This window comes from Streptopelia decaocto (genome assembly GCF_964273445.1).
Source record: "Streptopelia decaocto genome assembly, chromosome: 7".
Lineage (NCBI taxonomy): Eukaryota > Metazoa > Chordata > Aves > Columbiformes > Columbidae > Streptopelia > Streptopelia decaocto.
Window position 1 is genome coordinate 6,806,304 of NC_138661.1, and position 12,916 is coordinate 6,819,219.

Here is a 12,916-nt window from a genome sequence, read left to right on the forward strand (position 1 = left end):
GGCACTTAACAACCCTTCCCCTTGCCCCAAACATAAAACAGTGTAAGTAATCTTCATCCTGGCTGTTCCAGCCACCCCTTCACAACTGGGCTGTGTCTCTCGTATCGCTGTCTGTTCCACACCCAGCACAGTATTCCCTGCTCAGGACGTTGTCAGCTGAGTTGTTCACATGGCAGACAGGCTGCAAAGGACACTGCTGCTCCTTTTCCTAGTGGTCCTACACAGCCCTAAGGATGCTCTGTGATAGGAGAGTGCTGCTCTCCATGGAGAGCCTGCCCAAGGTTGTCTCTGTGGCTTCCTTGCCTCTGAAATTGTCACGTGGAGTGGCTTTGTCTCATGCTGTGGTCACTCTGCAAGCTCTTAGTCGCAACAATCAACCCAGTCCTGCCCTGTGGAGATCGCTGGGTGCAGGATCAGGCACTCGGGGAAGCTGTGGCAGCTCAAGATCAGGGTCTTGTGTTGTTTCTTGTCCTGACTCAAAGGCCACGGGAGCCTACTTACTCCAGCATGAGCCAGACAGGATCTGGGAACATTAGGCTTCAATGTCAACAAAACATCTTGTTCTGGGTGCAGGAAAAACACATGCCATGTCAAAATGTGCCACAAACCCAGTTTGTGTGTGTGCATTGTAAACAGTCCCACTTTATGGCATGAAGGAAGAAATCCAGCACCTGGAGCCAAGCCATTTGTCTTCCCACGGCCCAGTAATTCATTATTGTGCAAGTTTAATGGCTTGCGCATAGAGGAGTGTACACCCCCCCACACACCCTGCAAAAAACCCAGCAGATAAGGAGGGACTGTGTGGAGTCAGCTAAATGGAAGCACGGCTGATAACTGCTTTGAATGGCTTGGTCTGTGCTGCCACTTGAGGAAAGGAACTGATTTATGTGCCCTGCCCTGTCCAGAGAGGCAACTCATCAGAGGTGGTGTGAGTTAAATCAGAGGGGGGAGTTCCCTGTCAGAAGCCACAGAGGCTCCAAAAGGCTTTGCACTGATAGAGGCTCTGTGGGGGCACCCAGCTGCTCCCGGTCCAACCCCAGAAAAAGCTTTCAGTAAGCCCAGCCTGGGTTGTGGAGGTTGACAGCTCATTGTGCTCAAGACTAGACTAGACTAGATGCAGAGCGAGGATCAAGCAGATGATACATACGTTTAACATCTCTTTCCTTTGCCTTTTCTGTTTGACAGAAATCCAAAGATGACGTGAGCAACTTTGATCCAGATTTTATAAAAGAGGAGCCCATTCTGACTCCCATTGAAGAAGGAATTCTTCCGATGATAAACCAAGATGAATTTAGAAACTTTTCGTTCACAAGCCCAGAACTGCAGCAATAGCTACGGCTCTGGGGAAGGGCTGCTGAGACGACTGGGAGGAAATGAAAACCAAGTTTACCAGAAATTTCACTCTCAAAGAGTAACAGTGCACTGACTTTAGACGATTCAGCAGCACCACTGTCAACATTACCTTAATGTGAAATTGAAACTTTCCTGTGTTTATAGGATTTATGCAGCTCTCGGATCAAATATTGACAGGGGTGGAACAAACATGATATTGTAAATAGCTGATGCAGATAGAGAATTAAATGCTGAGCTAGTTGGCTCAGCCTGAATGTCGCTGCTTGCAGTGGATTCGAGGAGTCAGCATGAGCATGAAACAAGTGTCTTGCAGCCCTGAGCCAAACAGACTTGTTACAGTTCTGATTGTTTGCAAGACTATTTTGAGGAGTCCCAGCATTGTCCGGCATTTTGGAGCCATGATCCAGCATCCCATGGCCTGACTGAACCAGATGTTCCTACTGACTTTACCTGTTTCTGCAGTATTTATTTCTTTCCGAAGGACAAATGGCTCTCTTTGCCACTGTTTAGGTTTCCGTGTGAAATATTTCATTGTGCCAACTAGCAGAAGGAAAAAAAGCAAATGCTCTGTGCCCCACACAGATTCTTCCAAGTCAAAGGGAAGTCATGTGCTCATAGTGTTTTACTGTTTGTGCGATATGAAAAGTTTTAGTGTTTGCATTCTGTGAAATGCCTTTTTACATCATGCATCTTCAATGCTCCTTTCTTTGCCTCCCAGCTGTTTTCAACTATAATATAACTTGTAAAACCTTACTGTTTATTTAGGCCCATTCTATTTAATTATGCTATACAGAGCCCCTTTTGTGGCTTTAGTGCCCATTAAAATTTTGATCCAAAGTGGTAGTGCTTAAATTATTTGTAGCATTATTGTGATGGGAGCCACAGAGCTGGTAAACTGCTTGAAAGCAGAGTTGTCAACCAACAGGTAACACGAAAGGACAACTTTCTCCTAAGAGAGCAACAAACCTTATCTAAGAAATAGGGTGACTTGGTTTGGTTTGGATTTAAGGACTTATGACTCACAGGGCACTTCTTATCATTCGCAGCCTCAAGCCTCTGCCACAGACAGACTGAGACTAATTTTCAGTGCAGTTTGTAGAAACCAGACACTCCAGGAGGTGGTTCTGTGCCGTCCCCGCTCTTCTGGAAGCTGAATGATTTTTCTGTAGCTCCATGGCACCCCTTTGCACTCCTTGCTGAGCCTGAAGCTGTATGTCAGGATTATAGCCTTTTCCTTGGGCATAGAAGAATTACTGGAGAAGATGAAGGATTTCAAACCTCTTGCAAAACAGATCATGTTTGTATAGTGCTAATCACATGCTTTAGCTTGAGATAAGGGTGATATATACAGCAGAGGGACACTTCTGCACTGACCTTGCACTGCTGCAACTGTGGAGGTGACGCAGGGGAGCATAAGCCTTTGTCAAGGAAATTACGCAGGCTCAACCCCTGTTACAGCAGAGACCAACCAGTGAGTATGTGCTCACCTGCTGCGAGACCAAGTTGGAAATAAGAAATCAAAGCTGAGATCTACATACAGGTGACACCCGTTCCCACCCAAGCCCTCTCTACTTGACTGAGTCCCTTTTACCCCTAAACCATCTGCTGAACTGTTCGACAGGTGGGGCTCGGGTTCAGTTACCCCTGGACTCTTCTTGCCTTTGTGCTTGTGTGTTACACCAGTTTTCCCTCTTTCTTTCCTGTATCCTGTCTTTCATATAAGCACAGCTTCATCCTCTGGTCTCCTCTCTCTTCCCTTGGTATCTTCTGGCTGCAAGGCAACCAGCCAGCCTCTCATCTCTTTGTTAGTCTGTAGATACCCAGCTCCTTCTAAGCAGGGCAAGCAGGGAGGAAAGGTTGCATAGTACAAGTGGGAGAAGGAAGAACCGATATCCAGAAAAATGATCTAAGAAACAGTCCTGCAGGGTAGTTTGAACTGCTTTCCCTTATAGGAAGAAAAGGTACAGGGATGATGGCATTTGCATGAGGGAGCTACTGTGGCATCTTATTCACGTGTGAATTAAGCATAGTGTTCACCTGTCTGGTGCAGACATGGCCATAGGCAACTCCTGACTCCATTTCCCACTGGGTTTCCCAGTGTTATGACTGCAGCAGTGCTCGCCTGGCAAGGGCTAAGTGCAGCTCAACTGTCAGGAAAGAGTGGGAGCACCAAAACTTTCTATGAATTTTGTGTTGACAGCTTTTTGACTCTCCCACTGTTGAGGATTATGAGCAGCCTCTCCTCTGGAGATCAGTTCATGAGAACAGTAAGTGATACACATTTTTTTGCCAGCATGTTGGTATCATCCCAGGGTTTTGTTGGTTGTATTATTCCTCAGGCTCTGGAGACCTTCTGGACTGATTCCTGCTGGAGAAGCTAGTGCTGTAGTGTTGCCTTCAGCATCAAAATGTGATTGCATCTCCATGGCCCCAGAATCCGAGCAGCTTTGCTTACACCACTGACAGTATGAAGTGTGGAATATTCATCTTTGGAGACTTACTGGTATAGCGATACCCACCAATTCGTGTCCTGAAAGCTTGGGGAATGGAAACTAAGACTCCTATATAGATGCTCTGTTAGTATTTTCATGAATTGTAAATTAGAAAGCTTGTTTATCACTGGAAGATATAAAATGTTGTCTAAGGAAACCCTGGGGAGCAGAAAAAGCTCCTGCCTTGGCCAGCCAGTACCTGCTTTGGCTCAGGGATTGCTGGCTTGATGGGGCAGGGATTGAATCATAGAACACCAGGTTGGAAGTGCCCTCAAGGATCACCTGGTCCAACCTTTCTTAGCAAAAAAAGATGCTGAAGGGAGTGGAGTGGAGCATATCCCTTAGGAGGAAAGGCTGAGGGAGCTGGGGCTCTTGAGCTTGGAGGAGACGGAGGAGTGACCTCATTAATGTTCATAATACGTAAAGGGTGAGTGTCAGGAGGATGGAGCCAGGCTCTTCTCGGTGATAACCAGTGATAGGACAAGGGGAAATGGGTTCAAACTGGAACACAAGAGGTTCCACTTAAATATGAGAAGAAACTTCTTCTCAGTGAGGGTAACAGAGCCTGGAACAGGCTGCCCAGGGAGGTTGTGGAGTCTCCTTCTCTGCAGACATTCCAACCCGCCTGGACACCTTCCTGTGTAACCTCATCTGGGTGTTCCTGCTCCAGCAGGGGGTTTGGACTGGGTGATCTTTTGAGGTCCCTTCCAATCCCTGACATTCTGTGATTCTGTGAGAAGGCTGTGGGAAATGGTATCGAAAGCCTTGGAGAAATCCAGGTGAACAATGTTCACCAATTGCCCCACATCAACCGAGCAGGTTAGTTGGTTGTAGAAGGTGATCAGGTTTGTCAGATATCAAAGGGAGATTCTTCCCCAGCTTCAGTTTTCATTGATTTCAAGCGACACCAAGGTCATTCCACCCAACCATCACCCTCGCTGGAAAGCAACCATGTAGACTCATGTTTGGACTAGAAGCCTAATTTTTTGCTGTAATTTCCTTGATTTTCACAATTTCACCTGGATCTTGCTTCATAATTTAGGGCAGCTCTTCCCCTCCATTGCCTGCCCAGATCACACATGTCTACGTAATGTTTTCAGCCGCTCGAGTCAGCAGAACTTGAGTCAGACACATTTGGCCGAGATCCTTGAACTCTGCCGTCCTTTTTACAAGGCACTTCTAGTTCAATCAAGTTCCCTCCAGACTTTGTAGGCAGCACGGGCAAAGATCAGCTCTTTAAAAAGTATCTGTGCAATATCTTTGCTTTTGAAAAAGCTGAATTAGTGTTTACACTGCCGTTGAATATGTAAAGCAATATTGATTCTTTAACAAAAACAAAGGGATATAAAAAATACTTTTCCCATGAGCTAGCTTGCCAGCTCTTTTGGCTTCATTGCCTGCCTTAGTGCATGCAAGATGGTTTTAGTCTAGTAATTTCGGCCTGGCTTTAGGAGTATATTAAGCTGGCAGCCACAGGTTTGTAAGGTTTAAAGCCAAACAGGCTTGTGTTTTCTCCAGTGTGAAAACTGGCAATAGAGCAAATTATAATTAGTTCCCTTAGCACTGCTTTTGGTGCTTGCATGAAAAGGGAAGGTCCCTTTGATGTCTCTAAATTTGTGTTCTGTGCAATCCTTTCATTTTCAAAGAGGTTCATGAAATTTAGCTATAAAATTCAGTGGCCTACGTCTCATTTGAGGCTTTTGAAAGCTGAGGGTAAGAAGCAGATGGTCTAGAATGAATAGATGAAAATCATCTCGCATCAACTCAGGCTGGCTGTGCTGCCAAAGATATTGTTTTTAATACCACTGCTTGATAGGCAATGGAAGAAAAATCTCACAGACTCCAAGTGCCTAAGGGATTTTAATGTAAAAAATACAATTCTAACTGCTGGGTGAAGAATCTTTGAATGCATACTCAAAGCCTGGCACAGGTTCCTTAATCCTTGTGAAGTCCTAAATGGTTTGCAATGGTATTTTCCCTTGAAGCTGCATGTTCCTCCTGCAGAAGTTGTCCAGTTGGATATGAGAGAGGCTCCAGTAGCTGTGGTCTGAGGACTTGATTAGTGATGCCCAGAGCCAGGAGAAATGAAGAGGAAAATGTGTCAGGGAGCATCTGCTCTGTTGCTTGGCCAAAAAGGAAAGAGCCGTTCACTGCTGCCTGTTCTCTGTTGGTTTGTGCAGCTGTTGAGGTGCATGGTCAAGAGGATTCTGCTCCTCCTCAAGGAGAACATTTCACAGCTTTTGCAGCTCTTGCTGTTAAGTAAATTTCCTGATGTTTGGAAATGATGTGAATGAGATGAAAATCTGTTTTATCATGCCAGTAGGATTCTCATTGGAAGCTGCAAGACAGGGTTTGTGTTACTGAATATATACAGGGCTGCCAAACCGAAGCATTCAAAAATGGTGAGTCAGGTTGTCTGAAAATCATGGCTCACTCAGAAATCAAGAGCTTTCCAAAATAATAAATGTCAAAGTAATTTTTTAACATCTGGTTTATGAATATTTCAGATTCCGACTTGCAGTTCTTCTCCACATCAATAGTCAATGGAATTTTGTGCAATTATAATTTTTTTAGATGAAAGTTAGGGTCCATGAATTGATGTGAAGCCAGGCATTGGAGCTTGGAGGAAAATGCCAAACACCAAGAGATGCGTGATAAAACTGTAGGAACAGAAGGCATGGGTTTTAATGTATTTTTCCACCTCTTCCTATTCTTTATGTATAGTCACCACAGTGTGGTCCTTTGCCTCCCTGTCTCAAAACCCACATAACAGGGCCTGCAGTGTAGAGGAGGCCCAGGAGTGAAGAAGAGGAAGGCTGGGGAAGGCATTCACATGCTGCATAGTCACTGTGTGTAGGGTTTGTTCAGCAGGATTTCTGAACTTGTGCATCAGTCCTTGCACAAAGCCTGTCACCTTTTGCCTTCTGCGTCCCCTGCTGCCATTCCCCACCTGCCCCGCGGCCCCTCCTGCCCAGCCCTGGGCACGGCACTCTGCATCACCCCTCAGCCATTGTCAGCTGGAGCTGTCCTGCTGATGGAGCCAAGAACAGGATGTCAAAAAGCATGGCGGAATGATAAGATGTGTTGGCAGTTCACTACCTGGGTGTCTTCTGGTCCTGAACAAGATGTTGAGGACTCTGGTGCAGCTGGTGTCCCAGTGATGTCCATATATGACTGGATGCTGTGGGATAAGGCCAGGCTATCATCCCTCTCACACATGGAATCATAGAATAGAGTCATAGGATCATTTAGGTTGGAAGAGACACTCAAGATCATTGAGTCCAACTATAACCTAACTCTAGCACTAAACCATGTCCCTAAGAATCTTGTCTAAACACCTCCAGGGATGGTGACTCCCTGGGCAGCCTGTTCCAATGCCTGACAACCCTCTCTGTGAAGAATTTTTTCCTAATATCCAATCTGAACCTTCCCTAGCACAACTTGAGCCCATTTCTTCTCATCCTAACACTTGCTACTTGGGAGAAGAGACCAACCCCCTCCATGCTACAACCTCCTTTCAGGTAGTTGTAGACAGCGATAAGGTCTCCCCTCAGCCTCCTGTTCTCCAGGCTGAACGGACCCAGTTTCCTCAGCTGCTCCCCATCAGACTTGTGCTCCAGACCCCTCACCAGTTTTGTTGCCCTCCTCCGAACTCTCTCTATGACCTCAATGTATTTCTTATAATGAGGGGCCCAAAACTGAACACACCTTGTATTAGAAGCTAGGAAAGAGAGGAGACGGGAGGTTCTCCTCTGAAAAATGGGATCACAACTCTGGGCTGTGACCAAGAGGACAGAGCAGATTTTAGAAGTACCTAAGGACACTTGTAGTGAAGGACACAACTAGTGAAGATGTGAGAAAGTTGCCATTTCGTCTCTGCCCCATCCACAGTGGGGAAGACAGATGCCTTTGCCTCAGTGAGGGTGGTTTGATCGAGGAGACTTGGGGACCACAGGTCCCAGGGATGGTGGGAGTTAGAAGCCATTGTGGCAAAAGGCTGCTGGGCAGAATTACTGAGGAACATCCCCAGACCCTTTCATCCCATGAAGAAAGCTATAAACGAGCTTGGGTCAGACAGAGACAAAGGCTTCACTGTGTGGGAACCCACTGGTAACATGTCAGTGTGAAGGTTTTAACCCTGAAAGAGTTTTCATTTGCCTGTGGTGTCAGCTCTGAGCGTGGGAGCTGCTGTTGGCAACAGGTCTTATAAAAGTGGAGATGAGAGATTTTAGCAGTGAGTTCATGATTGCTCAAAACTAGTGACTCAGTTCCTCCAGTGCTTCCACCTTCCCCCTTCAAAAGACGAGGGTTTATTCATCACCTGGTTTCTCATTTCCAAACCTTTAACATAGACTGGGGTCAGAGCCTCAGTTTTTCTACAGCAGTGAGAACAAAAACTGTGTTTCTTCTTAAATGAAACTTGTTTCACCTTCATTTCGCTTGATCCCAGGCACAAGATAATGAGATTTTCAAACCACTGCAACAACAGCAACACCACCACCGTAGCCACCACATATGCCAAGATAGAAGAACGTTGCAGGAGTTGTCAATAAAGCCATTTTTGGAGACTAGCCAAGGTGTGCTGTGGTTGGACTGGGAGTGGAGGCAATTTTATGTATCTTCATCTTATCTGCCTCTAGACTCAGATGGGAAGCTGTTCCAGGCCTCCAAGTCATTACAGGCCTGTCTACTGTACAGAGATACCTTTTGCACAAAAGTCTTCCTTTTTTTTTCCCCAAATGCAGAGTCCAGAAGAAAGAAAGTGTTAAGAGCCTTTATTAGAGTTTGGCACTAACCACAGATTTCTTCTGAACTGAGACGGTGCCATGTTCACCCCAAGGAGTGGATCATTGGGTTTGCAAACGCCAGCAAGACTGGCTGATGTCTCCTCTAGCTTCTGGGATGTTGGTATCTCCCATACTTAGAGTGAAGGCAGCATCATCGGTAGCTCAAACCTTCTGACTTCAGGCAGGAGGACATTGCTACAGATGAGTAAAAGTATTTCACTTAAAGCTGAGAGTCACCATTATTTTTAAGCTCCATGAACAGACTCTGGGGCTTGGGCTTAAGCATTGTTATCTGATAGACATATCTGAACATGTTGCTCTCCTTGGGGAGAGCACTTGTTTGCCACTTTTTAGGCCCTTTATTGTCACTTATCACTAACCTTTCTCCAAGGGGAAGGCAGGGTGGTGGTTTTGTTCAGCTCGGTGCTTCTGCCACTTACCTGGACACCGAAGGAAAACCACCTCCAGCTGCCTAAGGAAACTGGTCAATTGAGCCATGTGTCACAGGATAATGTTCCCTTTCAAATGCTGACCTCATTAGCTTAAAACTCAATTTTAACTGGAGATAAAAAGCTAAGTGTGACCTTTAAATCTGCTCAGCTAAGCCTGGACTTTAGCAAAACCCTTCCACTTGTGGGAACCTTCATCACCGAGTTCCACCGGCAGACCCATGAAAATTGGTACGTATAGCCTGGATCTAAATTACACCCTGGCAATCGAAGGCTGTCTTTTGTTTTTCCTTCTAATGAGCAAGAATTTCCCCTGCCAGCTTGGGATGTCTTCTCTAATCTGTTGCCCTGACTCCTTTAATTTTCCTTGCACTGCAATAATTCACCATGGCCCCAAGTCTCCTGCCCACAGCAGGCTATTCCATCACTTACGCGGATGCCGGTGTCGATCTGGTGAAGATGTAACCAAAAATGGGGCTGTCTTTCAGCTATTTTGGTGAAGCCTGGTAATTTGTCTGAGATGGAAAAATCCCCAAACTGCAATCAGTGCCTGGGACACTTGAGTGGAAAATTACAGAATTATAACATGGCTCATGTCCTCGTGATGAATTACTCTGCGTCTACATATAGACCTATCGGCGTTGGTCTGGACCAGCCAGCGTGACTGTAAAGGTATCTAGGGCTTTGTTTTGACTCTGTAGCCTCTATATTGGGTTAAATATAGAGGAAGCAAAGCACCCGTAACCATCTTAACAACAGAGGGTTGTTAGACCTGGTTGATCCTCTGTTCCTCTGAAAGCATCTTGGGCAAAAAGCCACCAATGCTGCCTTCTCTCCCGTTTCAGCCAGGTGCAGGCAGAGGGGCTGGGATGGACAGATGGATGCTCTCTCCTCCCAGCAGGAAGGGACATGCCTCCTGGGCCAGAGGGAGGTCTCCAGGGGGCCTGGTGATGGTGGCCACATTCTGGGAGTGATCTCATGTAGGTGTCTCTTGGCTTTGGTGGAGTGTGAGTATATCCTGGGGACTCCTGAGCACTAACAAATGGCTTAGGAGCCCCCAGCAGCAACTGGAGTTCAACACTGGGCAGCCGGCCCACGGCATCCTGCTCTGGAGACTGGTTCCTAGGCAGAGCCAAGGCATGAGCCAGGAGGTGCCTGGAGCTACACAGACCTGGAGTGAAAGCCTAAATGCAGCAAGCTTATTAGTGCTCAGCTGGGCTGGAAGAGGCACATGAGGTCACTCAGGGACTTTGCCTTAGTCCTCCACCCACCTGTGTCCTCAGGCTGGGGCCATGGTGAGCAGCTCCGGGGGAGCAGAGCCTGCTTGGTGTGCAGGACCTTGCAGCTGGGCATGGTGACTGCAGAGGCACCCTGTATGGCTGGTTGCTGGAATCAGGAACAAGACAATACCTAAATGAGCGTCCTCGTTAAGAACTGGCAGTTGAAGCCTAAGCTGTTGTGGGTGCCAAGACCCACCCCTGCTTCTTGTTCCCAGCATTTTCCACTGGGCAACACTGCCTGTGAGCCAGTTGTTTATGGGATAATGACCACAGGCAGCAAGAGCCCCACGCAGATTTAGGGCCATCAGGCAAATGTCACACAGGCAACACCTACGTTTCTAAATCTTGGTGTTCACATAGAAGCAGGATTCTGCAGCTTACTTTTATTATCATCATAAAGTGAATATGAGAGCTTGCTGAGAGAAAGGTATGCCTGAAACAAATCTGAGTAGACAAGTAATTTACTTTTAATTGCTGTTGTAGGGCAGTAGAAATGAAAAAACGTGTGTCCAAGGGTCTACACACCCTCATCCCCTGATTAGATACATATAATGAGATGGAAAGCTAATCTATCATATTTAGAATCCGTCAATTAGAGGGTTAGGGCTATAGATGCATTTAGCTTTAGCATTAGGGAGATATTTAAACCACATGCTGTACTTAGTCATTACCATGCTAAGTGATAGTAGATGCAGGTCACCCTATATATGGGCCGTAGTAATCAGCTTGAAGTATTACTAATAAAGCCTTTTCACCTTTGGGCTCCCTTCCATGCCACCACACATGAAGTGGGCCATCAAGGTCACGGTGAGATGCTCTTTAAAACCCAACACCCACTGTTGATTTTGGAGTAGAAAGTGATTTGGCTTTCAAGTTCAGCCTCTGCTGCGTGGAGAGAACTGTAAACAAACAGCTCTGTTTATCAGATATTTTGCTTCTTAGTCAGCAGCAAAATCAGCTGTGGCACATGCCAGCCGGCACTGCTAGCCCTTTGCTTGCCCAGATGCCTGCCTGGCATTATTTGAAGCCCATGGACCATCCAGGTGAATAAACCACATCAAAGCCAGCGCAACTCTGGCATCTCCCTCCTGGCAATCCTTGCTCTCGTTTTTGGAGGAAGTCAATGAAAGCTGCAAATGCTGTAGTTACTCTGGAAAGCAGCTTATGTGATTAGGTGGAAAGTCAAAAATAGAAAAGCCCACAATGGAAAGCCGAAATAATGGTGGGTGCGATACAGCGATGCCCAGCGATGGCTTTCTTGCCTCCCTCCGCACCCCTTGAGACACAGCTGGGCACCCCAAGGTTCTCAGCAGCCTCTGGTACCAGCCCGGTCACCACAGGATTTCATGGACTCCCTCGGAACAAAAGCTCTTGACAACTTTATTTTTATAAGAAGGGGGTTTGCACCTGCTTTTAAAACTCTGCTGTGTCACGCTGGTGGCAGAGCCACAGACCACCCCGCTGCAATTAGAAGAGGGGAGATTCAGATTAGACACAAGGAAGACATTTTTTACACTGAGGGTGGTGAGAGCCTGGCCCAGGTTGCCCAGAGAGGTGGTGGATGAACCATCCCTGGAGACATCCCAGGCCAGGCTGGACGGGGCTCTGAGCAACCTGAGCTGGTGAAGATGTCCCTGCTCATGGCAGGGGTGGCACTGGATGAGCTTTGAAGGTCTCTTCCAACCCAAACTATTCTATGATTCTATGCAGATGGCCAGGAGAACAGGCAACTTTGCAATGCCTCCCAGCCTAGGAAAAAGGTGATGGGTGGCCCTGGAGAAGGAGGTACAGAGTCTCTGAGTGCTCTCCAGCCCAAGGGGAGCTGTTTTTCTGGACCAGTTTCTATCTCACAGTATTACCAAAGCATTCCTGGCAGCAGCTGGGCCCTGCTCTGCTGAGAAACAACTGCCCTGCCCTTAAACCTTCACCTCTCCATCTCTTCCTCAGAGGCTAATTGCTCCACTTCTGCTCTCATTTCTGGTCTCCCAGGAATCCAGGTAAAATAATCTTGCTTGTAATGGGTAAATCTGAATACGTGCCCAGAACAATCCTTTCCAGGCACTTGAAAACCCCATCCACCCCCTCCCTCTGGGGCAAGTCTTTGCAAGCAGGCAGGAGCTGGCACAGCAATCTCAGAGGAGGGTGCTCCCTCTCTGTCTCAGGAGAACACCAGGAACTGGTGCTGCTCACCAGGAACTGGGAAAAGTCTCCGCTTTGGCATGACCTGGCACCAGGAAACAATTTGAAACGTCAGGTAATTTCCAGGACATGGGGCAAGCCTTGCCCCAGCTCCTCTTGGCTGGCTGGGGCTGGCTAGAGAAGTTCTCCCAGGGGAAGCTGCCAGGTTTGGGGCTGATGGAGACCTGCCCCGGGGAGGTGGAGGGAGGATGATGCAATGGGCCGTGATTCTTGCACCGCTGGGGAGCCCAGGTGGCTGATTGGGGCCAGGACATGGGCAGGGAAAGTGGCCACAGTGGCCAGTGGAGGGACCGGGTGGTCTCGGGGCGATGCTCTTCACGGGGCTCCGGTGGGGCTGGCAGAGCTATTGGCTTTCT

The 12,916-nt window shown here is 47.3% G+C and overlaps 1 protein-coding gene across 1 annotated transcript in view; it reads left to right on the plus strand.

The window, feature by feature from the left end:
* The window catches only part of PRKCH (protein kinase C eta), a 121,620-nt gene extending 119,436 nt beyond the window's left edge, over window positions 1–2,184 (plus strand). Inside the window, exon 14 of the mRNA XM_082059466.1 lies at window positions 1,186–2,184. Within this exon, the coding sequence (XP_081915592.1) occupies window positions 1,186–1,332 (147 nt within the window). The 3' untranslated portion in view covers window positions 1,333–2,184. The remainder of the gene's footprint in view (window positions 1–1,185) is intronic.
* Window positions 2,185–12,916: the final 10,732 nt, after the last annotated feature.